This window comes from Platalea leucorodia (genome assembly GCF_965183815.1).
Source record: "Platalea leucorodia genome assembly, chromosome: 19".
NCBI lineage: Eukaryota > Metazoa > Chordata > Aves > Pelecaniformes > Threskiornithidae > Platalea > Platalea leucorodia.
The window spans coordinates 6,808,650-6,835,419 of record NC_138841.1 but is presented as its reverse complement, the minus strand read 5'-3'; the positions used below and the strand labels follow the sequence as shown (position 1 = coordinate 6,835,419).

The 26,770-nt window shown below is 47.0% G+C and overlaps 1 protein-coding gene across 4 annotated transcripts in view; it reads right to left on the bottom strand.

Moving 5' to 3' along the window:
• The window catches only part of PPP1R12B (protein phosphatase 1 regulatory subunit 12B), a gene marked incomplete at its 5' end in the record, with an annotated part of 128,700 nt that overhangs the window by 28,010 nt on the left and 73,920 nt on the right, over positions 1-26,770 (bottom strand). For 3 of the 4 annotated variants that reach the window (XM_082330073.1, XM_082330074.1, XM_082330075.1), the window contains 5 exons: positions 18,940-18,984; positions 21,388-21,500; positions 22,060-22,243; positions 22,977-23,147; positions 23,594-23,684. In XM_082330073.1, coding sequence (XP_082186199.1) covers positions 18,940-18,984; positions 21,388-21,500; positions 22,060-22,243; positions 22,977-23,147; positions 23,594-23,684 — 604 coding nt within the window. Of the gene's footprint in view, positions 1-4,289; positions 4,418-18,939; positions 18,985-21,387; positions 21,501-22,059; positions 22,244-22,976; positions 23,148-23,593; positions 23,685-26,770 lie in introns of those variants that run through there. The other variant, XM_082330076.1, reaches the window with a different exon arrangement.

The window sequence follows — 26,770 nt, the reverse complement described above, 5'->3', positions numbered from 1 at the left end:
TGCGTAACTCGTCAGCAATCCAGAAATTAGACAGAAAATGTCATGAGACAACTTATTTGACCCCATTTCAATTTATGCAGCATCATTTTTATCACAACTAGAACAAGTCCAAGCCACTAAATGGAAGCCCAGGAACAGAAAGGTTCCTGGAGAGATGTTTTCATCACGCTCTTTATTCTCTAACGCAGTTGCAGCAGCAGCAGAGCAAGCCAAATGATTCATACAGGTCTACCTAATGTGAGAATAAACCTGTTACCATGAATATCTGAAACAGGATTAAACCTGTTGCAAAAGCACTCACGGAGTGAAAACTGACCGTCGGACACATTTATATTCAAAACTCTGCGAAGGCTGTAAGCTGATTTCTTCCAACCTCTCAGCCCTCCTGGACATCTCTCACTGATTAAAAGAAGTCTGGTTCGGCCACGTTACCAGATCGCTAAGATTTTATACTATTATTTATGTATTAATATCCAAACCATGCTGGTTTTATTTGCATGCCAAGCACCTGCAGCTCAGATGGCGATCATTTTTGTGCATTAGCTTTCTTTTCTTTAACATTTGCTTTGGATTCTAGATGTACGTGTCCATATCAAGAATCACACCCCGATTCGATGCGTTTGCTGCCATGGCAATCACTGCTGGGAGCAACCACGGGCTCGATGTGCAGGCTAGCTAACAGAGACGGCAATTTGGAAACCGTTGCTTTTTACGCTCAAGTATTACTATCAAGTGACTCGGTGAAAACATATGTCCCATAAAAGGTGATGCTCCCGCATCCCATATTCCACTTAGTGCGGCTCCTTCAGGCACTCCAATGAAAGGCAGAATAAAATCAATCAGTACAGACCACTGAGTATACTTAAAACTTTACTGCCGAGCCCTTACTGACAAAAATTCAGCTGGAAAGCTTAAGTAATAAGCGCTGAAGGCGGCTTAATGAGGGAGCGATCTAACATCAGAGGGAAAAAGCCTTGTAGTGAAACCGTGACTATGGCCAGAACCAGAATTATGTAGAGCTTCTCGAGGAGCGAGTAACAACCAAGCGGTGGCAGGCAGAGGGATGCAGCCGCCACTGAACGAACGGCACACACGCACGCTGACGAGGGTTTTAAGTTTTCATGGTCTTTTTTACAGAAAAAAATATTGGATGACAAGACAAGAAGGAGCAGTCTGTAAAAGAAAGGAAGGTTGGTTGACAAAGAGGTGGGAAAGGAGGGAAAAGCTGCCGTTACAGCCGGCGCAGGCAGGTGGGACTGTGCATCCTCCTTAGCTTTCATTCTCCCACCTAACCGATATCCCACGGAGAAACGCAAGGCTTCTGAAGTACCACAACGAACAGATGAATGCGCCTAAACACAAACCGCAGGGTATTTCCTATGAAAAAACAACTGCCTTAGCACGAATAGGATTTTAAAAAAGAAAAAAAAAAAGAAAAAGAGAATTCAGTCCTTGCTCTCACTGTCATCCTTCCAATCCTGCCATTTGTATGCTTGCTTATGCACGACAGGTTTCATACCCTGGGTTGCCTCTTGCACCCTTGGACTGACTACACGAATAATACTTTTCTGATGAAGAGAAACCTTGAGCTAAAACAGTATGGTGCAAAACTCGCCATGAAAAGGTACCCACTGCCGCAAAAAGAGACGCTTTTGCCAAATAATGGGACGATCTGAATTGATTTCGAAGGGAATTTCAGCTTCCACTTTCTAGCAACATCCTCATTAAGGCAACCGAAAAGGTGGAGCTGGCGACGGCAGCCCTGGGTGACTGAACAGGATTTACTTGGCTATTTCTGCATTGGTGACTGTAATTCTGGGCTGCTCTAACACAAGAAATAAGTACGGCAGCTTGCGGGGGTTCGGGGCAGGAGGACAGCGCTGGCCTTGCCCACGGAGGTGCTCACACCCCAGGCTCTCCTCTCCCTGCCTTTTGCTCCCCAGCCCTGCTCAAGGATGTTGCCTTTCTTAGGCCTGGTACGAGTTCACCGCAAAGCGCTCACCCTTCTCAGCTGTGCGCTTGGGGAGATCCCAGCAATTAAAGGTGGAAAAAACCACATGCAATATTATCATAACACCTAAGGAGGAATGTTACAAGCGGCAGGGCAAGCGCAGCAGGGAACGCCATAGGAAACTGCTTTGCAAACGACATCTGAATGCAGCTCTTTGGCACCCGTACTTTAATACGCAAAACCTTCTTTGCTGTGTCTGGTTCTCTAAGAGGTTTTTCCATGGCTGTACCATGCGTGAGGCTCCCTGCCTGCGCATGTGTTTTCGCACCCCTGCTCAGCTGGGAACGTTTAGAGTCCCCAGGTCTGCTGGTATCAATCTTGACTGGGTGGAAAGACGAAAGACTCCAAGATATCGCATTCCTACCTGTTTTATTAAGGCGGGTGGCACCCTGCGGCAAGGGCTGCTGTTACTGCGGGCATGAGGGAGCGGGTGGGGGGATACACACATGGCACAAATCCATAAAAAACCACACTCCGGTATTTCTCTCGCTCCTGCCAGAATTACTTTGTCTTGGAGAAAGAGTTAACTTGGATACTTTGTTTTAGCCTGAAGTAAATCCTTCCCTAATGAGCCTTTTAAGGCATAGGCTATTTCCATAACCCAGCCAGCACCAGGACTGTTTGCTATGCTGACTCGTGAGTCGATGCTGCTGCACTCCCGGTCTGCCTTCTCCCACATCGATGCTCCGGAGCCACAGCTGGCACTACCATTACTACCGCAAGAACCACCAAGATTTCCATGCTCGTGTGTTTGCTTTCACCAAAATCCCACTGCCAGGAGAAGCTGGGGGAAGCTCTTCTCCAGGCCCTCCCATTCCCACCACTGCCTCTGACCTCCCCGGCAGCTCCCACCACCTCCTCCAACACCCACGGGGCCCCCAAGGGCCTGCAGCCCCGTCACGGCTACCGGCAGAGAAAACCAGCACCTCCTCATAGCTTGCACCGCGAATACAGCAGTCACGGCTCTTGCGAGATGTTTGTCACTTGTTTATATGCCCAGATGCATAAGGGGGGGAAAGTGAGTCAGTCTGCGTACGCCGAACATGACTGATCTTAAAAAACTTGAGTTTTGAAAGAAATTAAACCATTTTCAGCTTTAGTCTATGAGTAAGAGCACATTTGAAAGGTTCCCCACCTGTTATTCAGCTGGTTATCAAGACTGAGGCAATTACGGAGGAATGGTAAGCACGGCTGTAAGAACTGATGAAGACAGGCCATCGAAGCACACGGGGACAGTTTTAGATTACCTAAAGTCTCCCCAGAGACACTCCGACGGCGGACGGGAAGAAAGCACAGACTCGGGCTCCTGGGTTAAACAGTTAACAGCCCGCGGCAACCAGCAGCCATGAAAGCCATCGAGGCCGCAGTTCCGGAGGTCGGGGACTGCTTCCATTACAGCCCAGCAGCGGGTTAAAACCCTTTTTACATATATCGGCAATGATTTTTCCAGACCGAGATCTGTCACTTCAAAAGGAGCAGAAAATGCATATCTGATTTGAGCAAACACCAGTGCTCAGATTAATTTAATGCTTACATCTAAAATTAGCCTGCCTTTTTAAAACTAATTCCTCCAGGCTTTGACTCCAGCATGATAATATTTCTTGATGGCGAAGAGACTGCCCGTAGAACGATACGGACCCGGGGAGTCTCGTGATAGCCTTTCGCATGACTCCGGAGCTACTAGCAATACTGTTATGAAATGTTCCCAACTTTCAAACACCTCGGTAGGTGGGGACACCAGCTCCGGGCTGGGGAGGACTGGTGAACTACCTCGATTCGCCTCCTGCTACAGGTGGTTCTCTTTTTTTTGTTGCTGTTGTTGAAATTATTAAACTCTACCACAGGTCAGCACAGCCCCAAGGGTGAAAGCTGGATAGCAAACCTTGTTTCACCAGCAATATCAAAGCGCTCAGGGGAAGAGCGCGGTTTAACGAGCTGGTCAGGTTTTGCCTCATTTTCATCAGCGAGGTTTTCTTCCAGCCATAGCCTACCTGGAGAGCAATGCTTCTGGGAAGAGCAGGGTAAGGGAGAAACTCTCATCACAGCAACTCCCTACAGCCATTAATGCAAAGAATCCCAGCGCAAGGGCTCGTGCAGCTTGCTTAAAACCTGTTGCTGCAGAGGCACCTTCCCATCTGTCATTAAACCACCCTCTTTGCAAAGCAAACCACAGACACAGGTCTCCAGGGGTAAGGCAACAAACCACCACCGCCGCGCTCTGCTCCGAGCACGTGCCGAGCAGGTCTCCGGGTAATACAGAAAGGAAAAGGCTGCTTACTCTGAGTGTCTTTGCGATCGGGGAAGGAGAGGACGGGGGAGAATCTGACTGAGCCTTCCTGCTGCGAGTGTATTCTTTACTCCTGGTGTACAAGGACGACATGGCCTCTCGGGCTGGGTGTCTTTGAGAAGCAATACAAGTCTTGCTCTCCCGTCGCTCTATGGCGCTGGGCAGGTCCTTCCTCCAAGGTCAGAACAAACTAATTAAACTATTCACAGCTCTGGTAATTAAACCCTGCTGTTTAGGGTGTGTAATTTTAGGCATTAATCTGCTGTAGGGAGAGCTGAGGCTCCACGATGCTTCTTGTCCGAGAAGAAGAAGAGAAAGTGTCAGGGACTCGCTGTGCTCCCGCGCCGGGCGTTGCTCCGTGCCAGCCTCACCGGCCGGGCCCCGTCCCAACTCCTCCGTGAAAGGACATTTCCCCTCGTCCAGAGTGCGTGCCGCAGGACCAGAGCGATCCCCTCCCGAATCTGCAGGAGGCAAAAACTCCCGGCTCAAGAGAGCGAGCTGGAAAACCGGCTGGGTTTATCTAGACACGAAGCTTTTGCCAAAAAAGAAAAAAAAAAAAAAAAAAAAAAAAGAAAAGAAAACCAAAACCTGTTTTACTCCGGAGCGCTGCTGCGAGCTCTCTGCCGTCACTGCGCAGAGCTGCATGCTTTAAGCGAAACACGAAAGCATAAATCAGGAACAAACGCTGGTTTGGAAAGGGGCAGTCCAGATGAAGTTGTGTTTTGTTCCGTCCTCCTCCTCCTCCCGGGCGCCGTTACCCACGCGCAGGCTTCTCCCGGCCCTCCCTGCCGCTGCCTTCTGACATTCCAGATCCTGACTCGCTCCGCGAGGAATGCTGGAGGGCAGCCAGCAGCAGCGATTCACTTTCAGCTTGGGATTTGGGCTGCTACTTGTAGGGAAAAAAGAGGAAAAAAGAAACAAGAAAAAAAAAAAGAGGGGGGGAGAAAAGAAAATAATATACAAGCTCCCAAGGCCTGGCGGGCTGCGAGCAGGAGGTCGGAGGCAAATCGACGGCACTTTGCAAAGCTTAAATTCCAGCACGCGTTTCACAGCTGTGACAAAGGGAGATATTTTAAAGGACACGGAGCAGTTCGTACCATGAAAGGGAGGGCACACTCATGCAGCACAACAGGATTTTTGTCGTTTGCTCCTAAGCCTGTTTGGAGCTGCGAGAAGGCGACGCAGAGCTTGTGTGATGCACGCTCATTCACACGAGCGTTTGGGACCGAGGAGGAGGGGAGAGGAGCTCGGAGGAGAGGCAGAAGGGTGGGGAGAGCATGCACCTCTCGACAAACTTGCAGCTCGCTCTTTGCTGAGCTGTGCTGCTGCTGCAGAAGCTGCAGTGCCTCAGAGACAGCAAGACCGCTCGCTGCAGAGGCAAGTGGATGTCCCTCGTGTCCCATCTAAACAAGCGCATGGGATGGTCATTTGAAAACTGCCCTCCAACACACAGCGGGTGCGCTGGTTTAAGAGCTCTTGCACACTAAATCCAGTCTTGCAACCGTAAGGTTGCAAATCTACGTTTTTCTTTACTGGAAAGGCATCAGCCCAGGTATCTGCACTGGAGCAGTTCCACCAAGGCAGCGTTAACGAACCAGTACCACCCCGAAGGACGTGTCCTCATCCAGACGCATTCACACCCACTCGAACTGGCTACTGACTCCCAGGTGCCTGGAGTTAACCTGTCTGCAGCACACGTTCTGCTCCAGCTCCACAGGCTGCTTTATCATGAAACACTTCCCGGCCAGTGCAGAAGAATATCTATATAAAAATAGTTTAAGAGTATTACCACACTTGGCTATCTCTCTGTTGAGCTGAAATATTGCCCCTTTTTTGCACACTGCTTGGCAGCCCTGTAATTTTACTGACATACACAGTTGGGGAAGGGTGCTTGGAATAGCAGCTGCATTAATTTCTCCTGCCATCCAGCATCTTCACTATCCGGGGCGATGCGGCATCGCTGTGCGACCACGGAGAGAGGGAAGCGGGGCTGCAGGATTGTGCTTCTCTAGGAAAGTCACTTTGAGATCAGGTTTCTACTCGATACCTCATCATGAGGAAGGAGGGGATTCATTATTCACTGACTGCAGGAGGCAGGGGTGGGGGGAAGAAAAGTTTGGAGAGGTCTAATTCTGCCTGGCAATATTTCTGCATTCCCTTTTAAAGGTATGGAAATGAAGTCCAGACACAGAAGGCGGCAGCGACAGGCACCCCGCTGCGCCGGGAGGCTGGGGCAGGACCTTGATCTTTCCAGCTTCCATCTGTTGCTCTCATCACCCCCACCTCTCCCAGCAGGCTGGAGTCCGACTGCCGTACAGCGACAACAAGGTAATTCAGACATCTTAAATGCAGATTTATAGAACTTGCACAGGCGGGCGATCCTTTTGCACCAGTCTCAGTTTCTGGGGTTTCAAAACAGTACGAGTAATTGAAACTGGGCTAACCCGTGTGGCCACCAGCAGACTGGAGTGTCTCAATCACAATTACAAGGCTGACAAAGCCCAGCTTAGTCACTGAGGTGGAGTGAAACAGCTCTAAATTGCAGGGTTTTGCTTCCCCTCCCGTCCAGTCCTAAATGCACCCTCGCCGCATCCCTCCGTGGTCACGTTTCTGCTGAGGAGGGGCGGGAAAGCTCCAAAATCAACATTTCAGTACAGAACTCACAGCCCGAGCCTCAAACCAAAACAAAACCTGAGTTTTCTATTCCCTACTAATTAAAAGTTAATTAGTCATCCCGTGCAGATGCTTCACAGATTGACAAAATGCATCTTGGTGGACAATAACTCATTTTAAAGAGAAGCGGTGGCATGAGAATTAGTATCCTTATTAGCCAGGAGAAAGACAGCAGAATGAGATGCAGTATGGCAAAACATGCCGGGTTTCATCGTTTTTTCAGCAAAGGTGCCCAATTTATGGGTTTCTTCCTGCTGTTTTGTACAGTTTACTTTCAAGTTTTCCCCTGTGTAAGTACAAAACCCGACTCTTCCTTAGCAGCGCCGTCGTCCTGATGTTTGTAATATTCAAGGTCAGGGTTTAGATCTGATGGTTTCTGTCTGTTAAGGATATTCCTCGGTAAGAAAGAGCAGCCTGCTCTGGGCTATAGCTGTGGTGCTGCCTACTTTGCTAAGGAATATTTATACAGCTATCGGAAAGACTTGCAAAAAACCATCTTCCACGACGAGTGCTTCCACAGCCGGACACAAACCCCCGACGGCCCAGGCTGTAACTTCATCCTGCTGCGTGTTTCTGGGCAACATCACCTCCAAGTTTCTTCTCATCTTCGAGCACGGCGGCACAACGGCACCATAGGACAGTATATCGCCTATACTTAGAGCAATGGTCTTGAACGTGATCACTATTTTCAGACACCTTTCCTTTTCCTTTGAGATGGCTGTCCTCTCCTTTCCTTTGGTAATGACGTCTGTGTTTGTACCCAATTTTTTTAATTAGTTAGAGAGGAGGACCCATATCCAAGAAAATGACATCCCAGAAAAAGGATGAAGCCCTGAGCTAAATATTTGAGGGGAAAACACACAAACACCCCTTTTATCTGTGTTGAAAATCTCCACCTACAGAATGTGACACTGATAAAATAAACTTAAGCAGCTCTATAACTTTCCAACCTGCAACAGACAAAAATGGGAAACAAAGCTAGGAGTTAAAGCCAGAGCTGCAGCGTGCTGCTCGCCGGCGATGTGAGCCCACGGCATGTTCTCCGGGAGCGCAGAGGAGAAGGAAAGGAGAAGCCCTCTTGGGAGACCAGAACTCTAATAAAACTTGAAGGATGAGGGCGAGTAGTTGGTATTTTTGGAACAAATTATCCCCAAACTATCTTCTCAAAGTCCTAGCTGTCACTTGCCACATCAGCTTTACCACACTCTTTTGTACATCACTGAATTACTTTCCATTCAGCTGACGACTTTAATTCGTAGCCAAACCTCTCTATCTCCCCAGCGCAGGCACGGATTGAAGAGCACGTTGGCGTCTCCAGCTAGACAAGGCTTGGCTGATGGGAGGCTGAGCTGAAGACCTGAACTGGGGCTACACAGCCCCAGGATGCTCTTTGCACCGCGTACCTTCCTGCAGGGCCTCCTGGGCTACATCTGTGAAATTAAACACAGCCAGGGGCCACCGCTGCCCACCAGCACACAACCCTGCTGTTGGAGGGTCTCTGGCACCGTCTTGTCCTTGGCCAACCAACGCTCTTCCATGTACAACCTGGGCGCTCGCGGGGACCGTTCCCAACAGGAGCCTTGGATGCAGCCACGCCAATTTGGAGGGTTAGAGGGTTTGGTAACGTGGATGAGCCTTCATTGCCAGCTGGCTTCAGTGCTAGGGAACAGTTTAAGTTAGGCACGTTGGGACTAACACACTCAGCCTTTGAGGACGGGGTCTCACCGGTGGCATAGCCCCTTCCGTGACCCTCTCCTACGCCGGGCCAAGGAGTGCAGGAACAGCAGGGCTGTACTGCAGGGACACGAGATGCGAATTATAACCCAACTGGACAAGCGGCGAGAGGGAGAGGCAGGCAACGCGCTTCATGTTTTCCTTTGAACCTGTTGCTGAGAGAATGCTGCTCACTTCTCTTCGAGAAGCAGAGAACTCCCCCTAATCGCTTAACGCAACCCCAGACACCGCTGGTACCCCCTTCCACAGAGTTTAGTTGTTTGCTATTCAATTAAAAAAACCTTCACAATCCTCACTTCTGGATTTCCCACCTGGAGGAGGGGAGTGCGCTGTTTGTGTGGTGAGTCATGTTCCAGTCCAGGGAAACACTGAAATACGTAATTCATATTTTACGCAATACTTAAATCGATTCTAAAGCCACATTTCTTTGCATGACACTCCTCTGGAGAAACAGAGCAAAATAAACTATCCTGGCAGTTGTTTCCAGGAGCCAGGCTACAAAGCCATATATACCCATAAAACAATTGTTCTGGGTCTAAAGTAGTTCTGTAAAAAATCCAGAGAAACTTAGTTTAAACATGAAAACCCCATTAACTATTGAGCTATTGACGCGGGCTATAGAGAACAGAGTCGAGATTAGATTTCCTATTGCTTTTATGTTACTGCATCGGCATACAAAACTGCAATCCGTAGTGTAAGAGTAGTGCACCTCCTCTTTGTAATAACATTTATACAGGGGGCAAAGTTTAATAAAGCCTGTGACTCCCTTCACCTCAGGACATCCTATATTTGTGATTATTTAAGCCCTAAATAACGCGCAGTCTTTGCACACAGTAAGTGGTACCATTGCTTTGTCCCTAGAAGGGTTTCTTCCTTGCCTTGCACTTGTCTTCCGATATGTCCACATCAGGCACGAGCGTTGCTATTTGCAAAGGCAAAGCCCGTGGTCAATCTGAGACTGGGTCTGACGAGCCAGGAACACCGGTTTGTTTAGCACGCAGGGCTCCACAGTCAGATGCAAGGTTACGGTACCGGTGCTTACCGCACCTCGGGTACCTGCACACAGGCGTTTCTTCCTCTGCATGGGATCTTCCAGTAAAAAGTCTCTAGAGTATTACCAAAACATTTGGAAAGGAATTCACCTGCAAAGAAAAGGCTGAGTCTTGTTAACCCTCCTGCTCTCACATCTTTACTCACTGTACCCATCGCTTTTTGTGCAAAGAAATTCTGCTGGTTCTGTAGCGAAACTGTTTGCTGCAGTGCACAATGAGTTGATTTGGAATGAGCAGCCCTGCTACTTAACCCAGGAGATGGGACGAAAAGCCGGTCTTTAAAAGTTGTAATAACAAACCTTCTTTTTTTGCACAGCTAACTCTATTACCTATGAACGGTAATCCAGTTTGCAGATACGCTGTCAGAACCCCGAGGGCTGAAGAGCGGCTGCCGTTACGCGGGACAACTCAGGGTCAACGCTGTAGCAGCTGTATTCACCGCAACACCCAACCCACTATTATTCTGGATAATGAAAAGTTGATTGAAAATACACGCTCTATAAAAACCACTTTAAAGCACTGTAAATAAATCACTTTAAAATGATATGCAAGCTTTAACAGGTTCAATTATAGCTTTGCAGGGTTTATTTAGAACTGAAAAAGGCAGTAACAGTTATGTTCAGCAACAGAAGGCTGAAGGGCTGTAGCAAAGAAATTATTGGTCAGGCAGTAAGCGGTGTTGTAAACGTGATGTGAAGGCACTGCAGCAGTTTGCCATAAATGGAATACAAACCCGAGAAGCGCACGGGCTCTCATCTGCAGCGCACTGCCTCCGATTCCCATGAGCAGATCCCGCGTTATGGCTCGCGGTTAGGAAGCAGGAGGAAGGGATCTTCCTCTCCTCCCAACCACACAGACAGCAGCTGACGGTCTATAATTGCACATATAGCATCATACTTCCCCCACTTTTTATTCCCATCACTAAATTTATCATAAAAAGGCTGGAAGCTACACCTATTAGGCATACCTGGATTAGCAGTAAGCAGTAGAAGCAGATAATTTTAGTGTGGGTTGAGAATAGCGCATTTTAAATATAAAACTTCAGAATTCTTTTCTTTTTGCTTTCTTACAAATATAGAAAATAAAAAGCAGTAGTGAAGAGAGTTAAAAAAGCACCGTTCTGAGCACAGGAGCATCATTTTAGCACCTGTAAGTGTCAAACTAGGCATGCAGGAGAAAAGCCTTCCAGCCGTTTTGTGGAGCAGAATTGAGCTTTTGGAAGAATGGACAAGGCGCCTTGAGCACTCCAATCCAGCATTTATAACAGGATGAGAAGCAGGGGTGTTCACCGACACCTCTGGGGACCTCCCTAACTTCAGCAGCTGAGAACGGAATTTACAGAGAAGACTGCAGAAGAGGGAGAAGGATTTCATTATCTTGAGCTCATCGTCTGCAGAAGGGATGATGGCGAGAGCTTACAGCAATGGATGGCAATGGTAGCGATCATCAGCAACAATAAACCAACGCTGCACCAACAGACTCCCCGTCGGAGGCAGACAGATGCGGCAGTCACTACTTTGCCAAAAATAAATGTCTCCGAGACCACAGATTTGATTCCGTTCAAGGCTGTAAATGCAACCACGGTTCCAAACGCCGCGGCCTGGGGCGATCCCAGCACCGTGTATTTTCATGCCATAATCCTACACACCCGTGGGAAGGCCGATGTCTACAGATCATTGGCTTCATGTCCACCCAAAACCTGGCTCTGTCCTTTCACAGTCAGGCTTCTTTCCCAAACTCAATACCATGTTTTGTTCAAAAAAGGCAGCATGATAAAATCTGGAGAGATTTTCCACTGTCCACTCAGAGGTCCAGTTTAGAGCATTGCTCATGCCAAAACTCAAGTGATTTCATCCAGTTACTACCATTATGGATAAAGCAGCGTTAGCACATCATATTTTCCAGTTGAAGTCGTTCAGCAGTTGCACCCTGCGAGTGTTTACTGACAGGTTCCCTCTTCCCCGATCCAGCTTTCTTGCAAAAGATGAAGAAGCACAAACACGCCGAGTTACAAAGGAGGAATGCAGCAAAAATTTGCAAAGATATTAACAGGCCATGTCAGGGAAACCGAGAAAGCAAACACTAATATAAGAACCAGATGTAAACATAGCTATTTCAAGCTAAGGGACTTTCCAAAACATGACATAGAGAAATAGAAATCTCAGGGCGCTCACAACAGAGTCATGATCCATTTTGCTCTTTATCTAAATTCATCAGATTCTGCGTGCCTCCCACCCGCCCCAGCCACTCCACGGCTATAAAGCCTTGCTGTTAGCTTGTCTGTGGAAGCAACTGGCTGACACAGACCAATATTCTAGGGCCAATGGCCAAACAGATGTATAACTTCAACGCATTGCTATCTAACTATGCTTCGAGCCTATTTCTGGCCTTCCTTCAACAGCAGCAAATTGTGGTGCAGAAGGTTACGTTCGCTCCCAAGGATGAAATCTAGGAGCAATGAAAAAAAGCCTATATATATATATATAAAAATAAAAAACCAACCCACAACAGTGCCCAGCATTAGCTACATGTTAGGTACCTACTATAATGAGCAACAGAAATGTGCCGAGGTGTGAATTAAACCAAAGCTGGTGGGAAACTCCTGCCAGGAAGGAGTTTTGCAGCTGAAGGATTCTCCAGCACACCAAATAATGAAGTAGCTTCTGCCGAACAATGTTACTTCTAGCAGGGAAACTCCATGTCCAAAAGCAAAAAACTACCAATGACTTTCCAAATATGAGGCTTTTTCTGAAGAGAAGCATGTGGGAGGGTACAAACTCAGAACAAAAAGTGACCTTTTAAAGACAAGGGGGACAAACAGCATCACCACACTTGCATCACTGGAACACACACTTTTTCCTACAGCGGTAGTTTCCAAAGGACATTTTTATTGCCAGGGAATTTGACTTCAGTTTTCCAAACAGATTTAGATTACTCTTCAATTCCTTGTTAACCATCTGGCAATACAGCTTCTGCTTTTTGCTCCTTTTGGACATATCTGGGAGAGAAATCATTTACTACCTAAACGTGAGACCGCCCCATTCCGCACAGTACGCCCAGGCAATGGGGACTGTCGGCTTCCCAGGGGCTTTCCAGGGAGCCACAAAGAAGCGTTCAGCAGCGACTGGTGAGAAGGGCGTTAGCAAGGAGGCGCTGAGTCTGACAGGTTCCCGTTGCATCTGCTGGAGCCACCTCCTACTGCCCACGCACGATTCTCCTGTTCTCTACGGCGGGCAGCCGTGTCAACACGACACAGCCATGAAGGGCTCCCAGACATCTACGGCTGGGTGCAGGAATTTTAAATCAGATCAGATTTTTTGGAGGATGTCTTCAATCACATCAAGAGAGACATCCTCCCCGCGGCCTGTGGGATGACTGACAACGAAGTACGAACATCAGCTCCCAGAGGGGCAGAGAACCTGCTATAAGTATTTAAGCAGTTAGGGATATTTTCCCTTTCCATAATTTTGAGCATGTCATGATGAGACAGTTTGACAGTTTCAAACAAAAATTAACATGACACTCCTTTGTACAAGCACAAACATATGGTGTTAACCTTTAAAAAGTCGAAAATTATAAACACAATTAGACATAAACCAATAGTTAGATCTGTTCTGTCTTTGGGATATGGTCCAGGGTCTGGTCCTGTCTCCTGGAGTGGCTGCGCCACTTCCACACTGTGCTGGAGGTGGAGAGATGCATACGCATGGCGCTGATCCTGCTGCCACCCTACCCATCCCACTGCTCCCGCTTCCTTCTGGGAAGGAAGCAAAAGGATCCCGGGACACCTGCGAGAGGGCTGCCACGTAGGCAAAGGGACAGGACCCTGGGGTGGGATGGGATAATTTGAACCGAGTGCACAGGCCTGCCAGCGATGCCAGCAAAAGCCAAGCTATCTGGTGGGCATCCGATGCATTGCTAACCTCAGCTCGATTGCTTCAGGAGAAGTTCCTTGCTGACAACTGCGAAAGATCAGTCACCGCAGACTACGTTGAAATTGTGAGAGTAATTTGCTAAACAAGAAGCTAAAGCATAAAGTTACCTCCAATAGTTATGAGTCCATGACCTTGTAAATCATTCCTGGAGGACTCGCTATTTTGCTTCGTCTTCCTGGGACTCGCAGATCAGATTTTAGCTGGTTTTGTGTTACTCATCTCCATCGTTACACCTTCCCAATTCAGCAACTCGGTGAATTAGAGGAATTAACCTGAACACATTTAGCTGTAACCCTGTCGCCTACATAGCAGACTTGGATTGCTTGGCTTTAAGCACAAACAATATGTTTTCCCAGAGCCGTAAATAGGAACCGGGCAGCCATGCTGATGATTTAAATGCTCTATCAACAGGGAGAGTAGACAGCACGTCTGATGCCCTTCTCAAAACATTAAGGTTAAGAAAATCCAAAACAAGCGTATTAGGCTGGAGAACTCATGAGGCAAATCATCTGCGCAGATGTGAACGTTTTTTGTAGGAATATTTGCAGAATGAATGTATATTTCTATAGTGTCTTCCCCCTCCACCTCCCAAAGAACCCAGGGCACTCCGAACACAATAAAACTGATCTTCACCATATTTAAAGCTCTATGGCAAAACAGTAGCTCATGCTCTTGCAGCGATTTTCTGCTGTTTCAGACTCAATTTTATACTGCTAGTTATACACGTCTTAAAGATCTCCTCTCCCTGCAGCATACACAACCCATTATAGCATTTTGTTTATAAACAGGACTAAACAGAGCCAATCTCTCACAGTCTTACATTACATATAATTAAATGCTCTATAATTTAACTACAGTCACGCAAGTGACACACAGTACCACCTACGTTCCCTTGGACGTGGGCCAGACGGCTTCCCTCCCACGTCACGCTGCATCTATGCTGGAAGTAAATATTCAAGGGTAAAACCAGGGAAAAATACTTGCATCCTTAGTCCCCAGGAGGGACCCTGGCCCAGTAGCAATAAGGTATAGGATGAACGGTACCATATAGCGCTATCTAGATGGAAAGATTTGACTTTCTTATCAGCTAGCAAGAAGTTCACCTATTTTCTTCCCTCTTAGTAGTCAACTTTCCCTTGGATCTCAGCAAAACGGCGCAGCCCGGGAAGACATACCTTACCATATTAGGCAATCTGAGTCCAGAAAGTGGAGGACTCGGAGCCTTCCTTAGCTTAAAAAGACAGTCCCCACGCATGTCCGCAGCCTGCCCAGCACCACGCTTCGCTGCTGCATCGGGGCAATAAAACCGCGGGGTCCGGGGCAGCGGCTAGGACTCCTAGGGCTCCCGATACACGCAGCCTGGCTACGGCAGGCAAGTCACAAATGGCTAACTAAAGCCATTTCTGATCTTTTAGCTGTTTATCAAATCCCTCTTTTAAAAGAGGTAAACAGCACGATTACAAAAGCTAAATTGGAAGTCTCTGTGGAAGATAAAATGCCACTAAAAGCAAAAATATAGGTGAGAAATAGAACATACCAAAATCAGGACTCCCAAGTCATAACTCTGAAACAGCTATAACATGAAGACAGTTAGTTTGCATAAGGAATTTTCCAGTTCATTGGTCTTCCCTTAGAATTCATGGAATCAAGCTTAGAAATTCAGTCCTTCTAAGACAGAGATTTAGTTTTCATTAGTATCCGGCTGTATCTGGAGATTTCATGTTAATAGTACAATTAGGCAGAACATGTAATAGTTACAAAACAGAGTGGGCTTGAATAGTGTTTTGTGGAATTTAAAATACTCGTGTTTCATAAATCGAAGTACAGGGAGACAAGGATGGAGCCTATTTAATACACTTACTGTGGTCCTAATCCATAATCCTATGTTTCAGTGTTATTCCTGCACAAAAGTTAATTCCATTAATGTGCCTGGGTTTTATACTGCGCTATGCAGACTGTCCTAGAAGAAGTTCATGAGAACAGATGTTTTCTATGACACTTTTACTGCTCAGAAATTGTTACTTTACCAACATGACACTCGGTGCGTTCCCCTGTATTTACAGCTTTCCTTTGCTGAACTATCTAACACCCGGGTGAGGCGCACTCGTCATGCCAGTAAAGGGAAAGGCAAGGGGATAAAATGCTTTAAATAATTACAAACTTTTTTCTTTTTCTGTTATGTATGGTATGCCATTTAAAATACACTTTTCTTCCAAATTTGTTCCCAGTTTCTCCTGCTGCGTAACAGCGATGGCAGAAGTCAGGTGTAAGTCAAAGCCAGAAGAGCCAGGGATAAGGAAAACCCTCTCCAAAATGTAACATCGAACCACTCTCTTTTGTCTTCACCCTTATCCTTCAAACGCTGCGCCCCGAACTAGAGCCACCGATCTCTGCCTGCCCTGACTGTGCTGTGCTTGTACTCGCTGCCCCTCCACGAGTGGATTCTCGCTGATGTTTCAGAGCCGCTGCCTTGCAGGGAGCAGGAACGGCTTCCCAGTGCAGCCTGCCCACGTGGCTCAGGCCGGCACTGACAACGGCATCTTTCGGACTCTCACAATTTTTAATTTCTGAAAAACAGAGACTAGACTGTGGCCAAACTTTTTTTCCCCCCACCTCTGGTTTGAGCCCAGGTTTCCCCAGACCGAACAAAGGCTCTTTCCTCTACATACCCTTCCCAGTGGAACCACACTCTCCTAAAGCTGCTTCCCCAGAGGCTTTTTCCAGCTGAAGTCCTTGTGCCCTTGAACATTTATTCCACAATAAAACTTTTTGTCTGCTCTTCCAACTTTCCACAATGCATCCAAGCAGTCTGCATCACAAGGCGAAAGGCGGGGTTGGTAGCAAACCATATGAAGGCTGCCTGACACATCCTATTAGGAGACCGCTCGCAGTTGCCTAGAACTCAGCCAAAGCGTCTGGGCTGCTTTCCCACGCTGGTACTCCTAAGTTTCAGCCAAAATAATTCCTCCACTTCTGAGAATCAGAACAACATGTATTTGCTCCTTTTTCAACAATTGCATCTACCTTTCCTTTGCTGAACTCCAGCGCTGCATAGTTTGGAGGAGGGAATTCGAGTCGGGCCTTTTTTGGCTCCCATGAAAATCTTCCTAATATCAGCCAAGAGAAAAACACTGGAGGAAAAAAATAACTGCTCGGATAAAATCAGGAGAATCTTTGGGGGTCTGCAACTAAAACAGGACACCTTGGTGTATTCATATTCACAACTCTGATGGTGGCACCTCCCATTCTAATGATTATTATTATTATTGATGAATTAATGATTATTAATTGTACTTTCTGCTTGATACTAGCACGTAGCTGCTCCATGGCTCTTGCCAGACTGATGGCCAGTTAGCAGGACAAATCTCTCTGATTTGGATGTGAAATAAACAGGGGAAGAGTGATCAAGTGACGTGCCGCAGGAGGCAAGCGGTGAAGAAAATGAACTGGAAACTAGCTAAAAGCAAAAGGACTGGGAGAATGGGAAAACCAGCACCATCGGAGTGGAAGGAGAGTCGAAACCAGGGTCTAACGTACATGAGGTGTGTAAGAAAACGGGAACGTTGCCGTAAAGCACGTGGGCAATGGGGCCAAGGGAACTGAAGGGGAGTTGCTCTGCTCTTAGATGGGAACCCACAAGAAAATCGTGGGAAGTATAAGACAAAAGGATTCCTTGCTATTAACTTGGGGAAAACCAGCATCATTAATTGCAAGAGGCTCGGGGACCCTGAATTTTTGGGCAGGAACATATGGCGGGTTCTTCGGAAGTGCAGTTTACCCATTTACAAGAGCAGTGAGGACTGTGCTTAATTCAGCAATTTTAGGACTAGACTCTAGGAAGCCTCCAAACCTGCAGCCTCAGATACTCCGATACTCTTTTGTCTTAATTTAGCTAATCTGGGACAACTTCCCAGAAGAACAAGACATTCCCAGCGACTCCAAAACATGACTGCTGGAAACAAGGTGTCCCTATTATTATTACTTTTTACACATTACAAAATACCCCTCCTTCAGTTTTATTGTGAGATGGCAGAAATGTCAAAACAATTTTGAGGACGATAAATGGCTGAATCTTTCATGCAGGGTAAGTGGAAGATTTAACGAAGCCGCATACCGCTATGAACAGAAACTCCTGGGGGAAGAGCTGGGCTACGTGAAGCAGGCGGTGCTTCCGTGGGATGGAATATCCCACGTTTCACGTCGCAAAGTAAGCACTGGGAAAGCCAAGGCTGGCACTGAAAGCTGAGCACATGCTAAGGGCCATCCCAGCACCACATGAGTCTCTGGTCCCCACAAGGCTCACCGTGACTTGGCCCCATTTTGACCAAGTATTGCAAAAAGAAAAACAAAAACATACTATGAAGAGCATTACTGAAAATTTTCAGCAAAGAACCAGTTAACTTTTCAATAAAATGATGCTTCAATCACTCTACTGAATTGCAAAGTATGTGGAAAGATGACTGTAAATTCAACATTTTCTGGCAAAGATTAAACATCACACAAGCAGGCTGACCCCTAAGCAACCTTAAATTTGCTTTTTTTCCCAGATCTTGCACGTCATGCTTCAATAATTTGGAAATGTATTTAGCTTTAACATTGTCAGAGTAAGTCATGTTGTCAGGCTCAAATGTGTTTTAGACAAAGACAGACAAAACCAAATGAAACCGAGGCAATTTGGAAGGACTCAATAATTATTATAAATGAAAAGAAAGGGTCTCGAAGGATAACAAGACTATTGCAAGAACAGGGACAATGAACAACCTCTGATGTCTTGCTGGCCAAGACAATTTCCCGCAAGAAAACAAATCCATGAGGAGACAAGAGCGCAGATTTTAGAAATACAAAACATACTGTCCAAAATAACAGCGTCAGGGTGATTCTGAGACACAAGGTCATGCGCCTTCCTCGGGACACCTGACAGCCAGGCTCCCCAGCCACGGCAGCTCCTGACAGCGCTCTCAGTAAGGCACTGCCCCCGCTTCTGCTCCAGTCCCTCCAGCTTTGAGAGCTGCCTATGCAGCTCACGAAGAGCCAACTTTTGAACTTAGGTCAGTCTGTAGATATTCTTTATCTTTCAGACGAGAAACCAGTAAGCAATTTGCTACTCAGAACTACCTCCCAGTTCGTACTCAGCTCCTGAGCAGAGCCTGAAGCTCTCGTATAAACAAGAGTAAAGTCATAGAGGACTTCTTGCCACCAACGCTCAAGAGGGAAACACCAACTATTTAGACATATGTTTTCACTTACCCGAGTTTCCTTCACTTCCTCATTTCCATCAACTTCATCATCATCCTAGGATGAAAAGCAAACAACATAATTAGGCAGCCTTAGAGACAACAAAATTTTATCACAGGAAGATAAAATGTATTGCTTATGATTTGATGTTAAAGCTAAGAACACTTCTGTCAAAAGAAATGCCTGTCTAGATACTTTTGGCTGATTATCAGATCAGGTTTGGTTACCTAATGGCCATTTAGAAGATCTTGGTAGTGGGGACAGAATTACTCTCTTGAGACAGCTACTGTAATCCGAATGCTCCTGAAGAGTCAGTAGGAGAATTATTTCCTTAATATACTTAGGGAACAAAGCTGACGGTTAAGAGGACTGCATGTCTGAAATGCTGACATGATACTGCCTTTCAAAGAATATCCTCCACTTCCAATAGACTCCAGGAGGAAAGACTAGTCACACCATCCAGAGGGACCTGGACAAGCTCGAGAAGCGGGCCCATGTGAACCTCATGAGGTTCAACAAGGCCAGGTGCAAGGTCCCGCACCTGGGTTGGGGCAACCCCCGGTATCAGCACAGGCTGGGGGATGAAGGGATGGAGGGCAGCCCTGCCGAGAAGGACTTGGGGGTGCTGGTGCGTGAAAAACTGGACATGAGCCGGCAATGTGCGCTCACAGCCCAGAAAGCCAAGCGTCTCCTGGGCTGCATCCCCCGCAGCGTGGGCAGCGGGGCGAGGGAGGGGATTCTGCCCCTCTGCTCTGCTCTGGAGAGACCCCCCTGGAGCCCTGCGTCCAGCTCGGGGGTCCTCAGCACGGGAAGGACATGGAGCTGTGGGAGCGGGGCCAGAGGAGGCCACCAAAATGCTCCGAGGGCTGGAGCACCTCTGCTGTGAGGACAGGCTGAGAGAGCTGGGGGTGTTCAGCCTGGAGAGGAGAAGGCTGTGGGGAGACCTCATTGCGGCCTTTCAGTACTTAACGGGGGCTTGTAAGAAAGATGGGGACAGACTTTTTAATAGGGCCTGTAGCGATAGGACAAGGGGGAATGGTTTTAAACTAAAAGAAGGTAGATTCGGACTAGGTATAAGGAAGAAATTTTTCACGATGAGGGTGGTGAAACACTGGAAGGGGTTGCCCAGAGAGGTGGGAGATGCCCCATCCTTGGAAACATCCAAGGCCAGGCTGGACAGGGCTGTGAGCAACCTGATCGAGTTGGAGATGTCCCTGCCCCTGGCAGGGGGATGGACTGGGTGGGCTTTAAACGTCCCTTCCATCCCAAACTATTCTGATTCTATCCCAGATAGCTTGCACTTATGCAGCCTTTCTGTAACTCACTGCCTCTTTCTAACAGCTCCGGGATTTCATGGAGCAACGGTAAACTACCATGGCAGCACATCTGACTCCGCATCGAACTCAAGGCATTTCAGAAGTTGTAGCTGCGGTTTCGTATAGGGACAATGGGGAAATGAACTAAAACTCTGAGAAGTGATTTGCCTTCTGCTCTGAAGCTAGCAATATTGCTACAATGATCCAGTAGACAACTGGGCAAGCTGTAAAGCATTTAACTACAAAAACAATAAACAAAATCACATTTGGCATGCAAGTGAAAAAATGTAAGAATCATTTGAAAATAATAAAAAGGGGGTGTTTGCAGCAAGTCTTTTAACAGAAATGCTGAGGTTTCCAGCAGGGCCTTGTTCAACTTGTCTGTAACTCCAAATATTCAACATATCTACTGTTGCCACAGGGAAGACCACTGGGGTTTTTTTCATTGTATTGTGCAGGAAGCCTCTACCCCGGGGTGTACGAGGAAGGCTGTATGTCCATAGCTTGACCACCATTGTTGCAGACCTCTTAACCACGATTTCATAATACTTATTCTCCTGCTGAAAAAGGTGATCTATTTTCCTACCTGAGACTCTAACCACGGTTTGGAGGGCTGGATTTCTTCCCTCAGACTGAAGAAATCCTTTTGAAGCCAGGACTGAGTGAAACGACCACAACGCGGACAGCTCTTCTGCCTTTATGCTGTGTGTGTGTTCTCTGCTGCTGGTCAGGGGATCCAGACATAGGTTTTATTCCTTATTGTCTTCCTTTTAGGGGGCCTAAAGCGTAGCCAAATTTGGGCTCAGAGGAATTTGAAAATACTTCCAGTGGCTCATGACCTCCTTCTTCCAAAGAAACTAGACTTCTAATCTCTCTTCTCCCATGTGGGCTCTTTCACAACTGCGCAAGGATCAGACTGATTTATGGCTCAAGAACAGGCTTCCCAGAGCCTGCTGCTCGCGTTTTACAGGGGCCAAACAGGGATGCAATTCCTTTGGAAGTGCCAGTCTGGAACAGAGTTGGAGAGGGAAGGACTAATGGGAAATCAACTGACTTGGAAAGAAATCTGAAGCTTGGAATTGGAAGGAAATTCACCCTGAATATGACAGAATGAGTTTCTCTTCTCTAAGGAACTCAAACTTACATCTTTTGTCGAGAAAATGATGCCGGTGCCTCTTCGCCTCTCTTTTGGCCGCCGCCTCTCTCGGATTGACTGTTTGTTCGGAGATCTGTCGTCTAAATCCTGATCTTCACACTCTGGCCAAGCAAAGAAAGACTGCTTTGGTTTCAGTGATTTACATCTGTGCTTTTGCTAAGGTACTGGGGCTCTTTTCAAGCTGACCAAGGTCATCTTGGCTTGTGTTGTATTACAAAGGAGTTATTAAACCAAATGAAATGGAACCTCAGTGCCCTACTGGTTACTCACACTCCTTCCTTTATCAGAGCCCAGAGACGTCACCCTGGCTCTCAGCTCTCCCCAAATCATCCCAACTTACCCCTATTCTGAGGACGAAACGTCCTAGGGGAGTCGCTCCCCCCAGCTCTAAGATCTAAACGCTCCATGGATTACTATCTTATTTACCTATCCAAAATGGAAAACATCCTTTTATCCCTCTCTGTTACAAGCAACAGGCTGTATCCTGCATTAGGATTTCCATTTAAACAAGTAACATTTGTTTTCGGAGGTGGCAGCGCCCCATACCGCACCCCTCAGAATAACAAGTAAACTTATTCTCTCTGCCTGTACACCCTGGAAGTTCTAAAACTCATGAAAATCCCTGAGCTTTGATTGTTCTTCATTCTCCTGGGTACATACCATTTTTCTCCATCTCTGTGGCTGCACCTCTGAAGTCTGCTGGATTCACAGAGTCAAGACCTAGATACTTATTTGTTCGAGTCAGGTATGAACTTGTATAAAGGAGAGGTGCTGACGTCGAAGGAGATACAGGTGTTGTTGGTTTGTCTGGTTGTACCGGGCACCTTAATCGCCGATAGACAGTCTATAAACAAAGAACCACGACAAAAAGTTAGTAGAATGAAGAGGAACTAGCAGATTTGGGATTTCAGGGAACTGGGTAATCTTTTAGAGTGTAATGTTTTCTTCACTGCTGCTGGAAGTGATCACCTCCATCCGCCTGACCAGGTTCATTCCATCAGACCGGGATGAATCTTAAAAGCATCGTACAGCTACAATGTGAGAGCACTTTCCCATTGCTGGGAAGTCTGGGATCAATCTCTTTGTCTCTACTGCCAATAGCAGGACAAACAAGTTATCTAATAGAAACAAATGATTTAGAGTAAAAAAACAGAAGTGATGGCAGAGGGAGAAAATTGGTCTCTCCAGCTTTCCATTACACACAGAACATCTGTGGAAAAATGTGCACACAAAGCCTCAGTCCAGTCTGCACAGCAAGGATGGATCCAGGCCACGTTTCTATCATTAGCCTTCTCATTCCACTTTCTGTGATTTACACAATCTTATTTTCTGGCAAGAGACAGAAAAGTGAAACTCCCAGCAGAGACCAAAGGAACAGCAAACCTCCAACACCTGTACATCCACATCCCTCGTGCAGATCGCCGAGCTGAGGTACTACTCCTCAGCATTACTTCTTTCCAGCGAGCCTACCCCCCTTAAGATAAACAGGCATCCCCAAAAGAATTTCTCCTGATCTCAGCTATCCTAAATGGTTTCATTAACTCTGAATCAATGGGAAGCGAGGCCAGGAGGATCACCTCCTCATCTGTATTTCTGCTCCACCGTGACCGGGTCTCCTGCCTCTCGCTGCTGTCCTCAGCAGGCTCAGTGCTCTCAGCTTTCTCGCTTTGCTGTTCCTGAGCTTGCCGCTCTGCCCGAGACCGGCTAAAGGTTCGCTCTGCCTCCTGAAGGTCTGTCAGCGTCACACCCTGGGGAGAAAGTCAGAGAGAATTTTTAAATTTATGCGATTAGATTTCAAGTCTTCCAGGTCAGTTCAAAACGCCCAGCAGGCTTATACCTGCCCCGGCTAACGTGTCATCTTTATGCTAACAGAAAGAAAAGAATTCTGTTGCCTTTAACACATTTCTCAGTGTACCAGCCTGGTCGCTGACTCAAAGCAACCCAAACATACGTGATCAAGCTACCAACTGAAAGGCAGGTATACTGCAGAAATGAGAAATCTCACTCGTGTGCGATCGGGGGTGTATTTTGTAATAACCGTTGGCAGGAACTTTTGCCAGAACCTCTCCAACACAGTGTGAGGGTAGACAAGCCCCTCGTCCTAAGTTGTAAAATAGAGCAAAAGAAAATCTTGACTCTCTATACATCAGCTTTCTTCATCCTACACACAAACACGAGTATTTCCATTCTTTACCTGTGTAGACCTGCGGGTCTGCCGGGCCTGCCTGGATCGTGCCTTCCTCAGAGATTCTGCTTCCTCATCCCGCACCGGAGTCAGATATGACCTGAAAAAAAAAAAAAAAAGGGCAGAAGAGGTTAAAATAAACACAGATGCTCTGCCTTCCTCTCTCTGCGAGCTCTTGAGCTATTATTCTCCTTCATATGGGCAAAAATAATTTTAGCTCCATCTACCAAGACTACTGTCATCTTCTGCTTTGGGACAACTTTCCTATGAGCATATGATACAAAAATGCTCGCGTTACGTTCTCCGTAGAGTCTCTAAATAAACTCTTTAGTGTCGGACATATTCTGTTAAAAAAAGGTGCAATTATTTAGTATATTATTTGCCCCATTCCATGTCTTATTGCATCATTAGGGGGAAAAAAAACCAACCCAAACCACATCTCGTTCAGATAAAGATCTCAAGAACAGAAACCCTGCACTGGCACATTCCTCACACCCCCCTTCCTGTCATTATATTCGTGATCATATTCCTGCAATTTGCTGTCTTCATCAATATGAAATCCATCATGCTAGAAGCTGGCTGAACTGCAGGCATATTATAAAAACAAACCACCTTGAACAAAGCTGGGGAATTAAAGAAACGACCTTCACACACCGGAGTAAACAGAGTCCCTTAATACTGAAAACCACACAGTTAAAATACAGAGCTGGTCACCACAGGATTTCATTAAACTGGGGAGATTTCGAAAGAATTATAGACATGAAAATATATGAACTGAACTCTCCGCACTGGCATTGACTGCGGAGGAACTGGAGAGGAACCGGGCAGTGCTCCCGCAGCGTCGAGGATCGCCCAGCGGTAAGTCTGATTTCCATACTGGCGGAGTGGCTTCCATCTTAGGCAAGATTAATTAGACTGGGCTCTTCAGCCTGGTTAATAGGGAAGGATTATTAACACTGCCTGACCGTACAAGGATGAGGGTGCCTGAACCGCAATGTTCTTTTGTAAGTCTATCACTGCCGCAGGTTAACAGAGTATCAAGGATCTCGATACGCTCAAAGAATAATTAGCCAAGTGAGGGATTAAGATCTATCAAGGAATACGCTTACTTTGTCCTTGGACTCTTTCCCTGGTTCTCCACCACAGACCACTGTCACGGAAGAGGTAATGGACTGAACAGATTTTGCCTCTGATCCAGTAAGTTAAGACGTTTATTAGAAAGAGCACTAACTTTGCTGCACTATGGCAAAACCTCAAAGAATCACAAAACCTGGATCATTCTAAAATCATCTCCCGCGATGGCTTTTATCCATCTTCACGACCTTGTGCTGATTTTAGCCAAACACAGGCCGACCTCCGGCGCTGGGCAGGGCGCACCACCTCCTCGGGCTGTTTGGAGGCACATCCACGGGAGGCGGTCACCTCCCGCTTCAAGTGTTGTGGGGCTCACGGGAGAGTCTTCTCACCTAGAACCGGTGTCAGTATTTGACCCGATAAATCACGCCCCGAACTCCCCTGATCTCCAAAGACTACAAGGAGAGCGCGAAGGATCGATCGTCTGCGCTGGCGGTGCCTGCGCTGCAGACGGCTGGAGGGGATGAATCATGCTCTGGGAGCTGGCTACGGCGGAGACGTCTACCCCCGAGCTGGCCGGGCTCGCTGCGCTGCGCTGCGCTGCGCTGCCAGGGTGCAATTTATCACCTTCGGAAAGAGCCTCCAGCACAGACCATGTGAATGCCTTGCAGAGGAGCTCACTGCTTCCCATTGATTATCCGGACAGACACACTAGCCGTGATGGATACGCCAACGCGGGAAGTGCCTAAAATTCAGAGGGATGATTGCCTCCCAAGACTTCGCTGTTTCAGGGACAAAAAAAGCTGCCGTTTGATGAATGAAAGCTGTGCAACTCCTAATTTTGCAGACAAGTAGTTCCCTTCTGCTCTCCTTTATGCAGTGCATATGTGCTACCCAGGTAATGGCACATTAAGGAAACAATAAGCATTTTCTGCAGCTTTTGACACAAGCAGAATAGCTGCTATTTGCACAGCATCCAGAAGCAATAAGCCACCTACAGGAAGAACGCATTTGCAAAATATACTGCAAATTAAGTTCAGAGCAGTAGTAAAAAAAAAAAAAAAAAGAAGTTCCTGAAACACATAAATCAAGTAAATTTGTAGCTAAGCGAGGTGGACAGTTTACTGCAACAGCTTTGAATCGGTAGAATTTACGTCTCGTGCTCTGCAATGAGGACACAGACGTGTAGGAGCTCCATACGTACGACGGGAATAAGAGGAAAGATGAGCCCTGCCTTTGCCCAAGGAGGCATTCAGCTCGTACCACAGCACCTACGCAGCCGGCCACGTCGCGCTGGGTCGGGAGCGCTCCTGGTACGTGTGAGCGACACGAGGTCACGCCTACGGCCGCTGAAATGCTTTTGCGCACAACGAAATAATAACTGAACTGCCTGCCACGTGTGAGAGAGGACAAAACAGATTTTCCGAGTGGTTTCAAAAACGGTTAGGCAAATCCGCGGAGAACAGGTCAGCATCAGGTACCGAAGAGGCGGGCGGGCAGGCTGCTGCGGGGCCGTGAGGGCGGCTTTGCGGCAGGGGCGGGAGAGGCAGCTTTGCAGGAGCACAGCGAGGCTGCAGGAGTTCCCTCCATCCAGTGGTCAGCTTCAGCTTTGCGTACAGATACAGCAAGAGAAAAAACATTTTCTGTCTCTTATCCTGTCATCCTCCAAGACTTTTTTTCCTCTGCTCTCCCAGAATTTACATAAAAGTAGGAATATGTTAAAACATCATTAGCAATTTTGGGTGTCCAACCTCTAACAGTGACTTAATCTTCAGACAAGCACATTTTGCAAGTCAGAGTGGCTCAATTTGGGCTGCAGCCTTTATCGATTGCTAATTTTTGGTTTCTTTCCATTTACACAATTCCCCATTTCTTGGAGCTCACCCAAAGCCATTTTACAAGGATGAGATAACTGAATTTTCGGTAACAAGTCGGCAGAGCCACTGCACAGTGACGGAGCTGGTTTCTCTGAGTAAGCAGCTACAGCCTTTTCCTGGCGACGAAGGAAGGTGGCCGTGCTGTCAATATTTCAAACGCAAACAGCAGACACCACACCTGCTGGCAATTCAATCACGGTTTTGCTGTACTTGAGGTTTTTTTGTGTTTTGTTTT